Here is a 20,255-nt window from a genome sequence, read left to right as displayed (position 1 = left end):
ACACTACCAAATGTAAAACAGATAGCTAGTGGGATGTAGCTGCATAGCACAGGGAGATCAGCTCGGTGCTTTGGGACCACCTAGAGGGGTGGGATAGGGAGGGTGGGAGGGAGACGCAAGAGGGAGGGTATATGGAGATATATGTATATGTATAGCTGATTCACTTTGTTATACAGCAGAAGCTAACACAACATTGTAAAGCAATTATCCTTCAATAAAGATGTTAAAAAAAAAAGACAACATTATACAACATAGAAGCTGGTGATTCAGTGTGAATTTTCTGTCATTCACCAGCATTTTAACTTTGGAATGTGTTTTTCTTTCTCTCCTTTTGTTAATTAAATAAATGGCTAAAAATAAAAGAACTTGTAATTCCCTTGACTATTTCTCCATGATTAACCCAATAAATATTATGTTTAATTATTTGGTTTTCTTAGAATAAGACCTTTTATTTGCAGTTACAGTAGTTGGGAATATCATTGAAAAATATCCTCCTACTCTAAATTTGTTTACCTGCCAAAAGGTACAGACTCCTCCAACCCCATTCCATCACTCCAGTCCTTCCACAATCTTTTTCCCCCTTCTTGAGCTTATCACCATTCCTTTAAACTTCCTGCACACATGGAATAGCTTCTGTGCTGCGGCTAAAACCACCTGGCTTCCAAAGTGTAGTAGTTAATCTTTAAAGACAGTGGTATCAGCCAGGTCATTAGGGCCAGTAGAAGAGAATGGATCATTTTCAAACTGTGACTTTAAATAGCCAAGTCACACCTGAGCCTTCCAGTGGCAGCTCCCACACCCCATCTTTCTTGGTGGATTTGGGTTACCTGCCCTTCCACTGACTCACTCTGGTTCTCAGGTGACATTTCAAGAACGATGCCACTTGAGTCACCTTTTATTTTTAGGTCTGGGGTTAGTAAAGGAGGAGAAGGAGGCATATTCAGAGTAGGGGCTATGAAATTGATTTTGGCATCTTCCTATTTTTTTCAGCCTTTCTCAAGAACGCCTGGCATCCTCCCTTTCTATTTCTTCTTGGACCATATCTCTTAGGCAAGCAATAAAGATGTAGTACTAATACAGTGGTTAAGCCCATGGGCTCTGGCACCAGACAAGCTGTATTTATTTCCAGTATCTCACTGAAACTGTTCTTTTGAAGGTCATTGACTATCTCCTTATTGAAAACTCTAGTAAATTTATTGTGAAACTTTCTTCTTCTTGACTCTATGTAGCATTTGTCACTGATTTGATCTATCCCTGCTTGATATTCTATTTTCACTTGGCTTTTGGATACCACTTTATTCTGATTCTCCTTCCTCCTTGACTGCATCCTCCTGGTTCCTCTAATAGCTATTTCCACTCATTCTGCTATTAAATTTAGGGATCCTTTCTTTTTAAATGCTCTCCTCTGGAGAGCTGCTGCAGTTTTATAGCATTGCCTATGACCTCTATGTTCACGCCTTCAAGGTTTATTATCTTCCCCTGGGCTCCAGTCTTCATAGCTCTGTCAAAAGGATATTTCCATCACATTTAATTCAGCATCTTTTGATTAAATCTGCTGTACTGTCCCTCCTGGAATCAGCTTCAGCTCACTCCTCTCTTCTTCTCACCACTTTCTCAGGCTTCAAACTTTAAAGTCATCTTTTGATGTGTGCAAGGGAGAAGAAGTTAGTGACAGTTTTATCAATTCTTTCTCTGAAATGTCCTATAATATCTACTTCATCCCCCTCATGTTAGCTGTACCCCAGATCCTTGTTACTATGTACAGTCATTATCACAATGCCTTTGTCTTTCTCCTACTTGAGTCTCTCTTTTCTCCCAATTTTTTTTTCTTGGAAGAATTAGTCTCAGCTCAAAACTCACCATAGTTCATTTTCCCTACAAGTCTAAACCCCTTTGCCTTGCTTCAATGCTTACTATAAATTACCCCAACTCTGCTAACAAACAACTTCCCATAACTTACAGATACGAGCTCCCTCTTTAACCAGCAACCTCTGTGCTTCTCCCAGACTCACATGCCCTGTTCACGTTGTTCCCCTAATTTAGGATGTTCTTTTCCTTACCCACCTAAGTCCTAGCCATCCTTTGAGGCCAGGGTCCATCTTTTCCCGAATCCCTAACTCTGGCATTCAGCACTGTCTCCCATCTCTCAATACCTACAGCATTTCCAGCCCATTCCTCAGTGAAGCTCTAAATTTTACTCAGCATGTATTATTTTTAAGTTGTTTATTTTCCCATAATCAGATTGTAACCTCCTCCAGGGCAGAAACTTAAGATAGCGTCCTACCATTACTATGGGCTCACTCTTGTTAAGTTAACTGAGGACGACTTCTTAGTCTGACTGAAGTCTGGTAATACACTCGAGCTACGGTTAACAAATGTGATTATGTAGTTAACTCATAAAAGTAAAAACGACTTACATTTCAGTAAATGTTTACAATGTCCCAAACACTTCCAGGCACATTGATTAGCTTTTTATATGGTAAAAAATATCTTCATTTTTCAGATAAGGAAACTTAAGCTTAGGGACGTGAAATGACTTGCTTAGAAGCTCACAGGGCTGAAAAGTGGGAGCCCTCCACTAAACTGCAATACTTTCTGGTCTTTTTCTTTTCTTTCTTTCTTTCTTTCACGAAGATCTAACTTCACCAGTGTAAATGGGGAGGATTAGAGGCTACGATTCTATCTACCCCAATTTATTTAGGTTTCAACAGAGCAATGTCTGGAGCACAGTGTGACGTATCTTGTATTTAGTCTCACTGGTGCTTTCCTGATGAAAAGCACCAGCATCCGTTCAGTTTTGCAACTCAGAGACCAGGGAGTCATCTTCAACATTGCCCCTTCCTTCACTGTCCCACATGCATTTCATCATTAAGCTCAATTTTATTGCCTCCATTTCTCTTGAACTTCTTCACTTCTCTTCATGTCTGCCACATCTTAGTCTAAGCTACCAGCAGTCACTATCTCTTTAAGGGCCTCCTTACATCTACTCTTATCCTCCCCAATTTGTTCTCCAGTTAGAATAAGCTTTTCTGAATTCAAATCTGATCATGTCTCCTCATCCCCAAGCATTTTAGCAGGCTTCCAGCATCCATATAACAAACCCCTAAATTTTTTTTTAAATTAATTAATTGATTTTTGGCTGTATTGTATCTTCGTTGCTGCACACGGGCTTTCTCTAGTTGTGGCGAGCGGTGTCTACTCTTCCTTGTGGTGCGCGGGCTTCTCATTGCAGTGGCTTCTCTTGCTGCAGAGCACGGGCTCTAGGTGCGCAGGCTTCCTTTGTTTGTGCCTCACGGGCTCTAGAGAGCAGGCTCAGTAGTTGTGGCACACAGGCTTAGCTGCTCCACGGCATGTGGGATCTTCCTGGGCTCGAAACTATGTCCCCTGCATTGGCAGGTGGATTCTTAACCACTGCACCACCAGGGAAGTCCAACAAACCCCTAAATCTTTAGTATGACCGACTCTCCATGGTCTGACACCACTTACACCTCACTCCACTTTCTCTCTTGGTGTCTGATCCATTCTATCAGCATCTCAAATATGCCTGCTTCCTCCTACTACAGGGTGTTATCTTTACCTGGAACACCCTTCCCCTTACCCTTCTCCTAGTTAACTCGTATCCTTCCTTCACATCACACTACAATTATTTTCTCAAGAAAGTGTTCCTTGACCTTCTTGACCAAGGCAAATCTCTCTATGATGTATAATCTCTTAGCACCATGCAAGTATCCTCCATCACTTATCAGAGTTGAATTTCATATTTACTTCTCTGATTACTAGTGATTTCTGGTTAATACCTCTTTCTCGCACTAGACAAAAATTTCCTTGAGGCGGGGCTAAGTTCAGCCTCTCACACGGACCTAGGTAATAATGAAATACTTAAAAAATACTTGTTTAATGAACGGCTTAATGCATGAATAATCACTACTGATGACTACTAGTCATTTCAGTTTGGTTAATGGTTTGATGTCAATTTGTGGACACCCAACCTCAGTTGACTGTTTCCACCACTGTGCCAACAATACTGGGAGCCTAGCTCTGTGGTCACATGATAAGTGGGTGGACAAACTGCAATTGGCACATTGTCACAGTCACTCCTAATTCCTACTTAGCTCATAGCTTTAAGTTGTCAGCATCATGTTTGTTTATAGTGAAGAACTACAAACTAAAACCCTCAATTCTGTCCTGGCAGATGACATAAACACTGATGTCCCAGTATTTTGCAGATGTTGAGGCAGTAAGTTCAACTCAGAATAAGGAAGCACCGCATTTAAAAAGCAACTGGATAAAAGAGCAGATATAGTATAGATTAGCTATCTTGAGTTTGAGGCAAAATGCTCTGAGTCTGGTACATTGTTCTAATGATCTTTGGCGCATGGCAAAGCACAGTTAGAAGAGGGTCTGGCTTGGGTTCCAGCCATGCTCGTTTCTTTCTGAATTACCCAAAGGGCCTTGTTATAAAGCAGTGTTGCCTTTAAGACCATTGTACAACATGAACTTTGAGGGTAATATAATAAACAAACTGCATATTTTCAATATGATTACAAGATGAAATGCATGCTCATCAAATTTTTAAAATATCATTTGAAAGGGTCAAAATTTTTATGGGTATGTGTAAGAGACAAAAGATAGATTAAAAGATGAGGATTAATTATTTTTCTTGAGTAAAAGACTCAAGGGCATAATAACGAGCAGGAGTATATCTTAGAATGTCGTTTGTTTGCAAAATGCTACCATGTGGCTGGGTAATAATTCACAGAATTCATAATGACTTAAAAGACTACCACCTTAATAGAGTTTTTTTTTTCTATTTTACTTATTAAGATCGCCTTAATAATTCATGCATGGCAATACCTTTAACGAGCAACAAAATCTCACGTATCTCATTTAAACTTGGCAACTCTGCTGACAGTTGATATAGTCTTGCACCCCTGAGCCAGCAATTGTACAGGAGCCCTAGGCTGTTAGTAAGTGAACCCATCCCATTTATGATAATCCCAGGAGAAGTTAAGTCCTAGATGAATGGCTGAATTTTACGATCATTTGCTAGGAAGATTTATTCATTCTTCATTTGTGCGGAGGTGAGAGAACAATAATGAGCCCAAACTATAACTCCTGTTCCACAGACGGCATTGCTGGCTTTGCTTCTTTCTTAACGGCAGCAACTGATTACCATTTTCTACTTAGATGGTGAAAAGAGAGAGAGGCATGTAACACTATCCCACTAGGCAAGGTGAGTTCTCTGCTCTACTCAAGCAGGAGCGCAAATACACAGATAGTTTAGACTTAACTTCTCTACCAGCATCTACCAGGCAGTTTTATTAAGACACTGTCATTTCTTAAAGACACAATGAAGGAGCATTTACAATTGTTTCTCACATAAAAGAACATTCCAGGTGATAATTCTCAAGATACTGTTCAAAATAAAATTTCAAAAGCAGACAGTAATTTTAATACACATTTTTATGCTACATCCGTTTATATGATACCACTCACTGCTATATTTACAATAGTCTGACTGACAGAAAATAGACTCCATTTAAATCCATTAAGACTTGTTCTTGGCCTAGTGACTTAAGTTGGAGAAGCTCACTGAGCTGGCCACTGTTTCCTTTCATATGTCATTTAAAAAAATTTTAGAGTTAAAAGTCAGAAAAGGCCTGGATTTAGGGAAAACACAGGACAATGTCACCACAAAAACTGGTTTCTTTTTTACGTATTAAGGTCGCTTTAATAATTCATGTATAGCAATATCATCAACAAGTAACAAAATCTCATGTAACTAATTTAAACTTACTGTGCTGAAATTGGACATGCCAAATTATATCACATTCGGGTTCACTACATGCAGAAACATCCATACCTGGTGTAAGGTGGGAGAGGCAGAGTAATTCTGGTCCATTTGTTGAAAGTATCTGACACCAAGATCCGCTGCAGGTGATAGCGATTGCATTCAACATTGGTAGGCAAACAGTCCCTTACCAATGGGTGCCATGACAATCCAAGGTCTACTGAGTATTCCAACTCAATAGCTGAAACAGGAAGCATTATTCTGGTTAGAAATACATATCTGCAGATCCAGGAACCATAATTACTTATGTTTTCATATGTTTTAATTTCAATCAAATATCATTTGATTTTCCCCAAATGTATTTCCTGGTTTTATTTTTTCCTCTGTATATTACTAGTGATTATTTTTAACTTTCCATATTAAAATAATTTTTCTGTTAAGGGGATATGATCAAGTGAAACATAAAGTAAATTTTCCTGAATCACTTCTTTAATTGTGAAATTTTCAGAACAATTCTAACAAATCTATTGCTTCACATGCAGTTAAAGCAATAATAATAATAGTTATAATTTATATATATTTATTATTTAATCTAATAGTTATAGGATATATATTGTATAAATACATTATATAAATTAGATATAATTTATGTATTATAATAACTATATTTTGTCTGTTTATTTAAAGGTTAACATACAAATACAGAACGTAATAACCATATGTTATAATGACTACTTTTTAAATAGTTAAAAATATTGAGCAGCCTTCTCAAAATTTAAGCATTCTATAGGGATCCTGACCAACTTATGCCAAACTTTCTCTGGTATAAGTGAAACTCCTAAGAAATTGACAAATCGGGCTTCCCTGGTGGCGCAGTGGTTGAGAGTCCGCCTGCCAATGCAGGGGACATGGGTTCGTGCCCCGGTCCGGAAAGATCCCACATCCCACATGCCGTGGAGCGGCTGGGCCTGTGAGCCATGGCCACTGAGCCTGTGCATCCGGAGCCTGTGCTCCGCAATGGAAGAGGCCACAACAGTGAGAGGCCCATGTACCGCCAAAAAAAAAAAAAAAGAAAGAAATTGACAAATCTCTTTTGCTTATATATCCTGCTTTGCTGTGTTATGGAATATACTGGGAAATCAGAGAAGCATAAAGAGGGAGCTGAAGGCCATGTAGTTCGTGCCAAAGCAGGAAGTCAGGCTGTGGGTCTTATGGAAAGAGATTTCTTTCTTTCCTTTCTCTTCTTCCAAAACATTCAACCTATATGCTATGTTTTATATTTCTCTCTCTGGTCCCTTCTTAAGACTTTATAAACTACTTCAGCCCATACCTCCCGACTGAAATTTCCTAAGACCATGATTCTCAGTCTTGGCTGCACACTGAAATCGCCTGGGTACCTTTAGAAACTACTGATGCCAAAGTCCCACCTGCAGAGATTGGGATTTCACTCTTGTGGGGCAGGCCAAGGTGCTGGGAGCTTTTAAGTTTCCCAGGGGATTCTCCCATGCAGCCAGCGTGGGACCACTCACTGGTCCTGGTGGCCTAAGTTTCCTGGTGGCCTTTTCTAGTTAAATACAATGGCCTGTCTCAGTCTTCATTGTTCTTGCCCTCCCTACAGCCTTGGACATTATTGATGACTCCCTGGTTCTTGAAACTTTCCTTTCGTTTAAAGGACATTATTCTGAATCTCCTGTCTTATCTCCCTCTGACTTCTGTGCTAACTAGCCCAGCTATGGGCATCTTTCCAGACTCCATTTCTGGCCTTCTATTCTACACCTATCTTCCTTGGGCTTCAACTGTTATCTCTGTGCCCAAATCTCCCAATTTTACATCTCAAAATTGATTTTATTCATTCAGCAAATGTTTATTCAGCCTGGCATTGTCCTGGATGCTGGCATACCGTGATGCACAGTACAAAGTTCCTGCTTTCTACACTGCAAGCCCTCCGCACTAACGGATACCACCACTTAAAACTGTTTTCACCGAACTAGAGAAAGATTCATCATTGTCCCTCATAAATAAACATCTCTTCTTAACTACCAAATGCTATCAGTGACAATGCTTTTGCACTAGTTTTCTGGGTTCAGAATTTAGAAATTATTTTAGAAATTTTACTCCTTTCTTCTTTACCCTCTATGTTCAACATGTCACCTGGTTTTGAGGTTTGCTGCTTCTTTCCTTTTGGTTTGCAGTGTCTCATACTAGTTTTATCCATGCCCTTTCTCTTCATGCCACGTAATTCAGGTTTTCATCACTTCCTACAGAGACAACCACTGACACTTTTTTGTTGGGATTCTTCTCTACCCACCTTCATTGGCTCCTGGGCTAATCTCCCTAAAACCCACCATGCCACTCCCCTGCACTTGTGCCCTCTTTTTTTTTTTTTTCGCGGTACGCGGGCCTCTCACTGTTGTGGCCTCTCCTGTTGCGGAGCACAGGCTCCGGACGTGCAGGCTCAGCGGCCATGGCTCATGGGCCCAGACGCTCCGCGGCATGTGGGATCTTCCCGGACCGGGGCACGAACCCGTGTTCCCTGCATCGGCAGGCAGACTCTCAACCACTGCGCCACCAGGGAAGCCCTGTGCCCTCTTATTCATGACCTTGTCAAGCACAAATTCCTGTGCCTGCCTTTTAATGCCCTTCTTAATTTGCTGCCAACTCTTCTTGGCCACTTTCCTCTTTCATTTTTTTATTCAGTTCCATCTTTTCAAGAGGTTTACCCAGCCTACAGAAGAAAGCACATGTGACTGGGCTTATGAAGGCAGAGTTTCAGTCCTGGTTCTGCTGCATGCTGACCATGTCATAACTCACCTCCCTGGTCTCTAGCTGACTTCCTATGCTAATGAAGGAGTGGGTGTCTAGGACCCTGAAGTCCCTATCTATTTTCAAAATTAGCACTCTACTCTCCTCCGTTGGATGCAGATATTATCTGTTCAGGCTGGTCTGCTCATGGTTTACCCATGGACCAGGAGAATCCCCGCTTTATGCTGCCAGCCCAGCCTGGGGTGTCCTCTCTTCCCCATTCACCCTTCAGATTCACTCCAACCATCAATGCCCACTTGGGACTTAGCTTCTTTGTGAAATCTTCCCAAACTTCTTGGACTGGCCATCCATTGGTTATCTCTTCCTCGGCTGAACTCTCATTACATTTTGCATTAGTACCACTCCATACAGCACTGGATTTAGTCATTTATTGGACTCACTTTCTGAAGTATCCCCTCAACTAGACTGTACCTAGTGAAGACAGGCTGTGTACCTTATACTTTTCCAAGTTCCACCTTTACTGACTAGTTTAGTGTTGACTGATTGAGTCTGAAGTAGAAAGAGTTCTTCTGGGCTTCCTTCTTAGACCTGTCCATTAAATTCAGACTAATGGAAATATGAAAAATCTGGATTTTGCAGGACCTTGGAAGTAACCAAGTTCTCCAGATTTTGGACCGCAAGAATCTAAAACATTCTAGTGTGAACATTCTAGTTTGGATCTCTTGGAAGAATAGTGATACTGGGTGGTGAAAGACCCGAAGGTCCCCAGAATCCTGACAGATCTGCAAATTCCAGTGAAGGGTCCAAGTATGCAGAGATGTCAGTTTTTATAGCTCCTAAGATAGGCTCGTGTGTGTGTGTCTCTGTGTGTGTGTGCATGCGCGCGCACGCGTGTGTAAGGTACGCATAACCTAGAAGATGCAAACTGGTCACAATCACGGTGATTTAGAATATGCTATGACCCACGGTGGCAGAAAGTATCAGACAAAATAGGAACAACAAAATTTCATGATTCCTGGGAGATGGAAAGGAGACAATAACTGGACTAATCTAAAGCCCTATGAATTAAAACCCATGTAAATACAAATGTATGTGTAAATCCTATCGCTTATTCTGACATTCTCTATATGACGAGAACCCTTTATTCTGTAAATATGATCCTTAAAAAATCTAGATTTATAAACAGAGATAAATTGGGGGCTATTGTTTATAAAAGAAGTCTTCATGGACATATGCTTAAAAATAAGCTCACATTCTGAGGTTTTAAAAAATAAACGTCTAAAACTCAATTTACACACAGCATTTTCAAGAATGCAGTTAGGTTTTGACCGAAAGCACACTTGTGTTTTACTTACAGACTTCTTGGAGGTGTAGTATAGTCCTTTGACAGAGGCAGCCTTGGATGCCCATTTACACTTCTCTGTCCCTCTACCTGGAAAGGGAATACTTACCATAACAAGAGTCTGTGACCGAGCAGGAGGCGGCAAAATCTATCTGTAGGAATGAATCCTCATTCACAGCAATGTCTGTGGTGACCACATAACGGGTGCTGGCCTTTTCGATGAAGACTAGGGCATCACCAGTAGAGCCACACACAGGCATCTTGGTGCCTCCGGGGTGAAGCAGCCATTTCCTACTGTCCAGAGTTGTGAAATCATCCTCCAAGACCGTATTACCAGAAATATTTCCTCCAATAAGAATCTGAAATATATTTTTTAAAACACAACTTTTCAGTTTGGTTTTGAGATAGGAGAAAGTTCATTTCTTTTTGTTTGTTTGTTTTTATCTGTCAGATCGCTCAGAACTGGCGTTATACAGCAAGCTTAATGTTAGAGGGCCTTTCAGCATGCTCCTGTTTCTGTGGTCTGTTTGCCCACCTGGCAAAAAGCTACAGAAACAAATCGAAAGACTGACAAAACCATTCACAGCCTTCATGGGCCAAATTGTGCCTTTGGAAACTACACGTACCCAAGCTGGGAACGCAATGTTTGGCTTACATTATTTTCCATGTAAAAATTCTATTTAAAAAAAAAAAAAAAATTCTATTTAAGGACAGTTGTACCCTAAGGCATTTCAGTTCCAATTCTTTGCATGGATTCTACCTTCTGTTAACAGGTTCTTTGAGTTCTATTTGATATGCGTATTATTATGTATGAAGGTCCTTTAGAACTGTCCATAAGGATGTTAGGGAGATTTATTTATTTTTTCTTTAAAGGCTAGGAAAGAGGATTGGGCAACTACTGCATGTGGCACCAATGCTAATTTGCACATTTTCTTTTTCAGAGAATTATAGCCTTGTATCACGCTTGATAAGGTCCCTCTATCCATATGGCAGAATCCTCTTATGAGCAGAACCTGGGCCTTCTGTTGCATCGTTTGTTTTTATAGGCTCAGGCAGTTGAAGGAATAGAGAATGAAAGGAACCTAAATGCCACATCTAATCTAGCCGTGTGCTCTTGGGTAAGTCACCCAACTGTGGGTACTGGGCTTCCTCTACTGAGCGAGGGGTTGGACTAACTGCTTTCTAAAGCCATATTTAGCTCAAGTGACAACATTGTAACAGTTAATCCTGAAGGGACTGACCTGGTCAATTACCCAGGGACTGTAGAAGTGCCCATTTTCAGATGGTTGCCACCAGCGGAGACGTGTAGAAGCAGAACGGGCTTTCAAAGGTATCTCCAGGGCTATGTACCTGCCCACATTGCTGGAGTTGCTGAAAAGGAACTCTTGAAGGAGACTCCACGAGAGGCCACCATTGAGAGAATATTGTAGAAGCACAGGTTGGCTCCTGGGGTCTGGAACACCTTTACCACATCCCAGTCTCATGAAGAACTGCACAAATCTGATGCGAGTAAAATCTACTGTAGACTTTTACTTGAGTGAAAATTCACACCATTAACAAAAGACAAGTGCACAGGATAATAGGGGGAATGCATAGCTTTAACGAATATCATGATTTAACGAAGTCCGAAGCAATTGTTTCAAAGCCTGACTTCCCTTTTTAATGTGAAAGGGAGTTAATAAAATGTGAAGTCTGAAAAAGGGTATTCTGTACCCATATTTATATTTGGCACTCCTCCAGAGGGGAGAGTCTGAGGGAAGTGAGCATTCACTGCACCCTCTGGCTATTCTATAAGAAGATGGGAGGGGTCCAAAGGCTGTCCAAGTTTGGGAGTGTCTATTGCTATCTATTCAAGATAAATTCGTATCCTTGTCCTTAGTACCTGAAACTGGAAGAGTGTAATCAATGTTGTTTATGCTGTTTATTGGCAAAATCATCCATTCCCTGGTTCTACCAGTAGTTTTCCAGATCTCATATTGTTGGTTTTGTGAGACACATTTAAATTCACCAGTTGTAGCACCTCCCTGTGAGAGGCCAGGCATCTTTTGCAAGGGGTGTGTCGAACCTGAGCCTCTTTTCTGTCTTTTGCGCCAGGGGCAGGAGGGCATGAGTGTGGGGTGGTGGTGGTGGTGGTGGGCTGTGCCAGGCTCTGACTGTTGCTGGGTCTGGGATGGATGATACTGGCCATCGAGAACTGTGGCAGTCAGCCAGTGGCAATCTTCCCAGCTGGCAGGGAGGTGGACAGAGTGGCAGCAACCAGCTGGGGTGCCAATGAAAACCAGCTCACATGTTATCTTTGGCAGGCAAGCTGCTGGTGCCTGGTCTGGCCGCTGTGCTAGCTGGTAATGCAGAATGAATTTCACATGCAACCCAACACACATACCCAATTATGGATGCATGTCAAACATATGAAATATATTGGGGCTTACAATAAAAGTTAGCAGTTCCATATATAAAATCATGCACTCTTCATGGGTTCCTCCCCTCCCCCATCTCCACTAACTGGGCATTCATTTACCTTATAACCCTGAGAAAATTGGGATTTTATATGGAGGTCAATATATGCAAATCTTATACAGCATGCGACTGAGATGAGATAAATAATGGAGCTTTTAACATTGGATTAATGACAAAAATACATGGTTAGTGCCTTGTGAAGTTTATATCTATAAAAACAATAATCACTTACAGAGAAATACTTTTAGCACATTGTCTACTTGTATTGGGAGAATGTTTATATTAATTTGTAGATAAACCATGTTAGAATTATTTGGAAAAATCTAATAATTTCTAAATTAGAGAACTCAGCTGCCAATGATAAATCTTAAATAAAGAGAAACAAACTACGTGCATTAAAATAGGATGGAGATAAATAAAATCTTGCTTTCTATAACTGTAAAATTATTATCTCATAGATAAGAGTTGTATTCTCTATGAAGCATGATCAAATTTATAATTCAATAAATGAAAGATTTAGGAGGAAGAAGAGGATAAATATGTTTCAGTGTATGTTAAGATACTCTGAAATGTTTCAAAAGATGAAACATGATTTCTTTGTTCACTGGCAAAAATAGGTCAGGGTTCCATTTTATACATGTTAAACTGTATTTTCTATTTTACTGGCTAAGTTTTTGGCTCATCAAATGATCAAGGGATACACATCTTGACAGGACATAATCCTCTGAGCCAGTTTAAAATGTTTGTTTCTGAGTGACTGTGCTCACTTTAGAAAATGAGTGCTTTGAATGTATGAGCAAATCATTGGAAAGAAACGCTTATAAACAATAAGGCTACACTTTAGATGTTCTTAAATTGCTAATGGATATAAAATTAACTGTGAATAATTTGTGCATGTATTGTATTTCAATTAAGCTTTCTCCTAAGAATGGTAAAGAAATTCTACATAGTCCAAGTGCTAATGAAATGTATTCTGTAGAAGGTGGATAAAGAAGATGTAACATTACTTTCTTGAAGTTAAAGTGAGTTAAATGTTGTCATTTCCTGGTCATCCACCATGTAGAAGACCAGGTATAAACCTCTGTCCGTTTAGCTGTGTTTCATTTCTGATCCAGTTATTGTTCAAATCTCTCTCAGTTTTAGAATGGAAATTATATAAATTGTGTCTTAATGGAGTCTTTGACAAGAGAGAAGCTCAGCATTTACAATGGAAGGCCTTGTCCTTGAGATCTCTGTTTCTTTCTGATTTGATTATGTTCTGCTACTTTATATTACCAGGTGGCTCTTCAACAGCATTTAAAAATGATTACCTAGCATGCGATAAATCCAGATCTCGTGTCATCAACATGCGTAAGCCATCTTCATTGAAAAAGAGGTTGTTTCCACTGGAAAGGATTCCACACTTCCGAGATGGCTTTCCACCACTCATTAATAAGAATCTATCAGATTCTAGCTGACCTGAAAAAAGTGGAAAATGTGGTTTACCTATGACCCCAAATACAGTCATATTATTTTTTTTAAAGGAATTTAGTAAGTGCTTTGTGCAGTTTTAAAATATGAAGTCATGAATATTGAAGTCATATATTTTGGGGATAAGAAGTCTCTTCAACATTTTAGCTTGTCTGAACTGTTTAACCTTGGCTGTATGATTTAAGGGTCCACATGACAGAAGGAGGAGGCCTTTTCCTGAGTATCTACGGTCCAGCCAAATTGTTCCCTCCTTCTGCTCCTCTGCACTGCAAAAAAAGACACTGGCTAGTCAGAGTGGTTCAGCCCAAAATTTAAAAAGAGTAATGAGACCTTTCCACCAGCCTCTTTACTGTGTCCTTGCTACTGAGAGGACAGTATCAGGCCAGTGTTATATAATATTTAAAAAAACACAAATTTAATGGGAGAAATTTCAGTATAATTTAATATTTCCTATTAAATAATGTCTTTCAAAACCAGCTTGCCAATCTCTTTAGATATTCACCTTAGATCTAATTTACTTTTTTGATTGTGGTAAAATGCATATGACATAAATTTTGCCCTTTTTACTATTTTAAAGTTAATGATTCAATGGCTTTCAATACATTCACAATGTTGTAAAACCACGTTGTGTTGGGCTAACTAGCTCCAAGAATTTTTTCATCACCATAAAGAAAACCTTGTACCCATTAAGCAGTTACTGCCCATTTCCCCCTCACCCAGACCCTGGTAACCACTAATCTTTCTGTCTCTATGGATTTGCCCATTTTGTGTTTCATAAAAATGGAATCATGACATGTGGCCTTTTGTGTCTGACTTCTTTCTCTTAGTATAATGTTTTCAAGGTTCATCTATATTATAGTATGTATTGGTATTTCATTCCTTTTTATGGCTGAATAATATTCCATAGTATTGATATACCTAAACCTAATTCTAAAATATACCTTAAAACCATAGATATATTATAAAAAATTTACAGACAACTAGGGAAAAAGAAAAAATCTTTTTTTTTGCATTACATGGGCCTCTCACAGTTGCGGCCTCTCCTGTCATGAAGCACAGGCTCCGGACGCGCAGGCTCACCAGCCATGGCCCACGGGCCTAGCTGCTCCGCGGCATATGGGATCCTCCCGGACTGGGGCATGAACCCGTGTCCCCTGCATCGGCAGGCGGACTCTCAACCACTGTGCCACCAGGGAAGCCCAGAAAAAATCTATTAATCTCACTATCCTAACAGAGATAGCTATTACATTTATTTAAGACTTTCTCTTGTGAGAATGTTTTTCCAGTATTATCAGAAAGCATATCCAATAGATATACAATTAACTGTGAATAATTTCAATCATTAGAGCACATACATTTTTCTACTTTGTCACATATCTTCATACATAATGACATTAGATTCTAGGTATAACTGAGGTGCATAAAGTGACAAAAGGCTGCATAATGAGTTGGTGATAAAGCAATGACAAGAATTTATATTTCTGGAAACTTGCTCCTTCTACCCAAGATTAACCCTCTATAGGCATTTCCAAAATTATCATTGATCAGAAATTACATGTGATAGAAAAAAATGGCTAAAATAGCCTTAGTTCTTCTCAATTACAGTCTTATTCACTCTCACTGACCATTGTTTCAAGAATGGAACCCTGTGAAATTCAGAACTAAATGAAGGCTTGGGTGGTCCCAAACGTAATGATAAATAATGAAATATCAGAGTAGAACTTAATGATTACTTCTACATTACAAATTGTGCTTAATGTATACGTTCTTTCACAAAGCTACACAGATTTTATATGAAGAAATTACCTTCAAAATCATCCTTGAGAAAATCAGGATTTTTGGTGCTTATTTTACAGGTTGGACCTGAGTAGCCAGGATCACATATACACTTGGTTCCATTGATACAACTCCCGTGTCCGTTACACATCTCTTCACATTGGGGACCGATATAAACATTATCAATGGCCCATGTCACTGGCTGAGAGCCAGCAGGATAAAATCCTTGGTACCATCTGAAACGCACAGATCTGGAAAAGAGATACAAGCCCTTCAAAATCTAATCAACACATTAATGTAAGTAAGCACATCTGATCAATGAGCAGTGGGCAGTTACTACCTCTGCACCACACTCAAGAAGTACAAAACATGGTTCAACATTTCAGGACCATAAACTCCATTCCTCAAACTCCAGGATTTTGCCAATAAAGTTCCTGCTTTCTATAAGCCTTTCCCAATCCTATCACTATGTCAAAATTCCACTTGAGCTTCCACCTTTTTCAATATTGACTTTTCTTGGTAAGGATTTTTCCATTAAATACTGTCTATGTTCTACATAACTAATCTTTTCTTAATGGAGGTAAAATTCGCAAAGTATAAAAGTAATAATTAACCATTTAAAGTGTACATTTTGGTGGTGTTTAGTACCTCCACAGTGTTAGCCAGCTATCACCTCTATCAAGTTCCAAGACACTTTCATCACCCCAAAGGAAACCCTGTGCCCATTAAGTATTCTCCCCTACACCCAGCCCCTGGCAACCACTAATCTGCTTCCTGTCTCTGTGGATTTACCTGTTCGGGATATTCCATATAAATGGAATCACATGCTATATGAGTTTTAATGTCTGGCTTTAGTCACTTATCATAATGTTTTCAGGGTTCATCCATGTTGTAGCAAGTATCAGAATTTCATCCTTTTTTATGACTGAATAATATTCAATTGTATGGCGATATCAACTTTATTTATCCATTCGTCAATTGATGGACATTTGTTTTGTTTCCACCTTTTGGCTATTGTGAATAGTGCTTCTGTGAATATTCGTGTACAAGTATTTGTTTGAATACCTGTTTTCAATTTTTTTTTTGTAGAATCATAGTGGATTTGCTGGGTCATATGGTAAATAACTCATCCTTTAATTTCTCTCTCTTCCATAATTCTGATGGAATTTCCATTATTATAGTTATCACAGCTGGAGGTATTTAAAAGCACACCTATTTGCCTCATCGGCTATGAGCTCCTAGAGGCCAATGCTCATACCTCTTTCTTTTTTGCACTCTTTCACGGTGCCCAGTACAGTGTTTCACACATAGCAGATGCTCAATTAATGTTTCTTGCATGTCATTTGTTATGGAAAGCCTTAAAAGCCAAACTAGGGTGTTTTTGATTTTATCCTATTGGCAACAGAAAGTCCCAAAAGATTATTTTAAAGAGAGGAGTGACAGAGTCAGATTTATTTTTAGTTCAATGTCTCTAATTTCTTAATTTCTTTTTTTTTTTTTTTGCGGTACACGGGCCTCTCACTGTTGTGGCCTCTCCCGTTGTGGAGCACAGGCTCTGGACGCGCAGGCTCAGTGGCCATAGCTCACGGGCCCAGCCGCTCCGCGGCATGAGGGATCCTCCCGGACCGGGGCACGAACCCGTGTCCCCTGCATCAGCAGGCGGACTCTCAACCACCGCGCCACCAGGGAAGTCCTCTTAATTTCTTTTTAAATGAAACACAGTTTTCCTTTTTACTTGAAAGATGATTGTCCTATCACATTGCTGACGATAAGTTAGCTCCTTAGAAATAACCTACATATTTAGGTAGCAGGCCAGAAATAGTTGAGTATATTTTATTATGTACAAAACTCAGTTCAAAGAAAACAGACTTTATTTCAGAGGAGCTAGATATAGAGATGGCATGTGCGCTCATATTTGTACCCTGTGAATCTGTCCAATTTTCAATTATATAGAAACCAAATTCAGAATAGTTCTTTTTATTTGAGAAACAAATTAGAAGTCAGTATTAGAAGCATTTACTACACTTCTAAAGTTTAGCAGATAGTAAAGTAGATGGAGTCAAGTTCCCACATATAATTTTAACCCTAATTTCATTGTTTATATCAAGACTCCAACTATATTAAGCTGCCCCCAAAATGCCAGTTCATAATTAACTTTTATTTTCTAGTACTTGTCAGAGTTTAGTCTTGGCAAGAAGCACTTCCTACCTGTTGAACTTTCAGCCTGCTGAGCTGAGGGAAACGGCTGGAGTTTTCCTTTGAACAGAGCCTACCTCGATTTTGTTTGAACTTCTTATTTATTCAAATGTTCTGAATAAAAATGAACCACCTTGGCTGGATATTTATTATTGTTCACCTGTCTTGACACAGAAACTGCAGGCACTATGATGAATGGACTGAAGGGTCTGGTTTCACTGTGGTTCCCAGTCTGCTGAAATCTTATTTTGAAAATTTCTCACTGCCACCCCCCCTGGTGAATGTCAGCATCTGTTCTCCCAAGCCAGTGGTATCCAAAAGAATCTGTTTTTTTAATGTAAACTTAAAATTTCAAGCACACAGCAGTGTCTTCATTAAATAGGGGTTTTGGTTGACTCATTATGAAACTGCATAAAGCAAAAGCAATTAGGAAGTTTTAAAGACAAAAAGACTCTAAATGAAAAAGACACAAGGGTGATGTGAATAAAATTCGATGGAAGATCAATACTTATGCTGCAAATGTGAATTGACTATATGTAAAGGCAAGAAACAGCCATTTCTGCACCTGAAACATTTAGTATAGTTTTTTGGTACCTAGTGTCCTGTGAGTGCACAGAAAAAGGCAATTTAAACATAGGTAATATATTTTTTTTAGCATGTAGCACTTGTGCCATTATTATGTACCATGCTGAATACAAACCAAGGAATGGTTCACTGAGTTGGAGAAAATTTAACTTTTGCCTTCCAGCAATTCATGCCTGTGTGGGTCTTAAGAAGAGTGCTAATTGTTTTCCTGAAACAAGGACTAGACAACACTTCTAAGGCAAATTCTTCTCTTTGCAGAAGCAGTTGAAGGCAGTTTGAAAGGTAGGTTTACACCACTGTGAGAGTGGACATGCCTCCTTAACAGATTTACTTTCCTTTCATAGAAATGAAAATCACATGGAAATGTAAATAACATGATGGTTTAAGTTCTGTACCTTTATAATTAGAGGAGGTATATTTTAAACTGACTCCCAATATACCAGTCGGTGAAAGTACAGCTGTCTGCATTTCTCTCGTTCAGATTACATCTCCATGCCTTATGTGTAAGCACAGCCTGGTGGACAAAGCCAACTGGTAATGATGCAGGCTCCATGATCCTGGAGCATTGTCCTGGGGTGGGTAGCTTCATTTAGTACCTCTGGTTGGCAGTGACTGTATATCACATGCCTTTAAATCGGATTATTTTCATGTGGGAACTTGCGGAAGCAAGTCTCAGTTGTTAAGACAATCTAAAATCATGGCCTTCACCCTATCTTTAGGGTTGTTTTCTATTTAATCTAATTCTCAGCTGAGCAACTGGAAGAAATTAGCGGTCCACTAAAAAGGAAACCTGGAGCTTTTCACAGTACCATAATGATCATGGGTATTGGTCAAAGGAGCCGAAGTGATTGTTCATCCAGCCATTTTCCCCTGCCTGCACTGCCCATAAGCACAGATTTTTGGCATTTATGTTTCTGTTGCAACGCTTGGCCTTCTGGCTGTAGCTGATTTGCTCAGATTTTCTTTTCTAGAAATGTAGAATTAAGAGTTCCAGAAAATGAGAGCTGGAGTTTGCTGACTGACGTTAACATAGCATGATAAAAAGGAGGATCACGAACTCCTTTTGCTGATGCCCCCAAACTTCCTGAGTGGAGTCCATGCTCTTCCCCAGTATTTTTCTAATAAGTTCTTCCACTTTTTCGGTAAGCATCTTTATATTTCTCTCAACATATGATCTTAAATAACACGACTGATTTTGGATAAAAAATTTTTCCTAAGCTATTTCCCCCTGCTCAATTCTGCTATAGACAAGTTCACACCCCACCCCCAAACACCCCAATAGCAGCTTTCCGGTTGTGCTGGCTGAGTCTTCAGCTCTATTTATTCTTGGTCTTCAGAGATTCTCCTTGCCTCCTCAGCTGTCACTTCTAAAGAATCTTGAGGAGAAGGGCTTCCCTGGTGGCACAGTGGTTGGGGGTCCGCCTGCCGATGCAGGGGACACGGGTTCGTGCCCCAGTCCGGGAAGATCCCACATGTCGCGGAGCGGCTGGGCCCGTGAGCCATGGCTGCTGAGCCTGCGCTCTAGAGACTGTCCTCCGCAATGGAAGAGGCCACAACAGTGAGAGGCCCGCATACCGCAAAAAAAAAAAAGAAAAGAATCTTGAGGATGTTTTGCTTAGTAATGCTTGTTTTTAAAAAACAATTAGATTTTCTAATAGAATAATTAGAATAATATCCTGGTGTAATAGTAAGAATTAATAAATTACTTACTTGATAACACAAAATATTAGTATTTAGCAATCAAATTATAAAAATTTTGCTAATGATATGATGAGGAGTGAATGGATTTATGTTCAAAGAGAATGAAGACTTTTTTTTTTTTTTTGCGGCATGCGGGCCCCTCCCTGCTGTGGCCTGTCCCGTTGCGGAGCACAG

The 20,255-nt window shown here is 39.7% G+C and overlaps 1 protein-coding gene across 1 annotated transcript in view; it reads right to left on the bottom strand.

Annotated features, from left to right (window-relative positions):
- RELN (reelin) overlaps positions 1 to 20,255 on the bottom strand; it is a 360,093-nt gene that overhangs the window by 46,431 nt on the left and 293,407 nt on the right. The window contains exons 40-44 of the mRNA XM_024738082.1: positions 15,630 to 15,850; positions 13,664 to 13,811; positions 11,138 to 11,396; positions 10,006 to 10,255; positions 5,864 to 6,032 (exon numbers count right to left, since the gene is read on the bottom strand). Of these exons, the coding sequence (XP_024593850.1) occupies positions 5,864 to 6,032; positions 10,006 to 10,255; positions 11,138 to 11,396; positions 13,664 to 13,811; positions 15,630 to 15,850 (1,047 nt within the window). The remainder of the gene's footprint in view (positions 1 to 5,863; positions 6,033 to 10,005; positions 10,256 to 11,137; positions 11,397 to 13,663; positions 13,812 to 15,629; positions 15,851 to 20,255) is intronic.

The sequence above is a fragment of the Neophocaena asiaeorientalis genome, unplaced genomic scaffold (genome assembly GCF_003031525.2).
Source record: "Neophocaena asiaeorientalis asiaeorientalis breed wild unplaced genomic scaffold, Neophocaena_asiaeorientalis_V1.1 scaffold170, whole genome shotgun sequence".
NCBI classification, from domain to species: domain Eukaryota; kingdom Metazoa; phylum Chordata; class Mammalia; order Artiodactyla; family Phocoenidae; genus Neophocaena; species Neophocaena asiaeorientalis.
The sequence above is the reverse complement of the archived record's forward strand: the minus strand, read 5'-3'. Positions and strand labels throughout refer to the sequence as shown.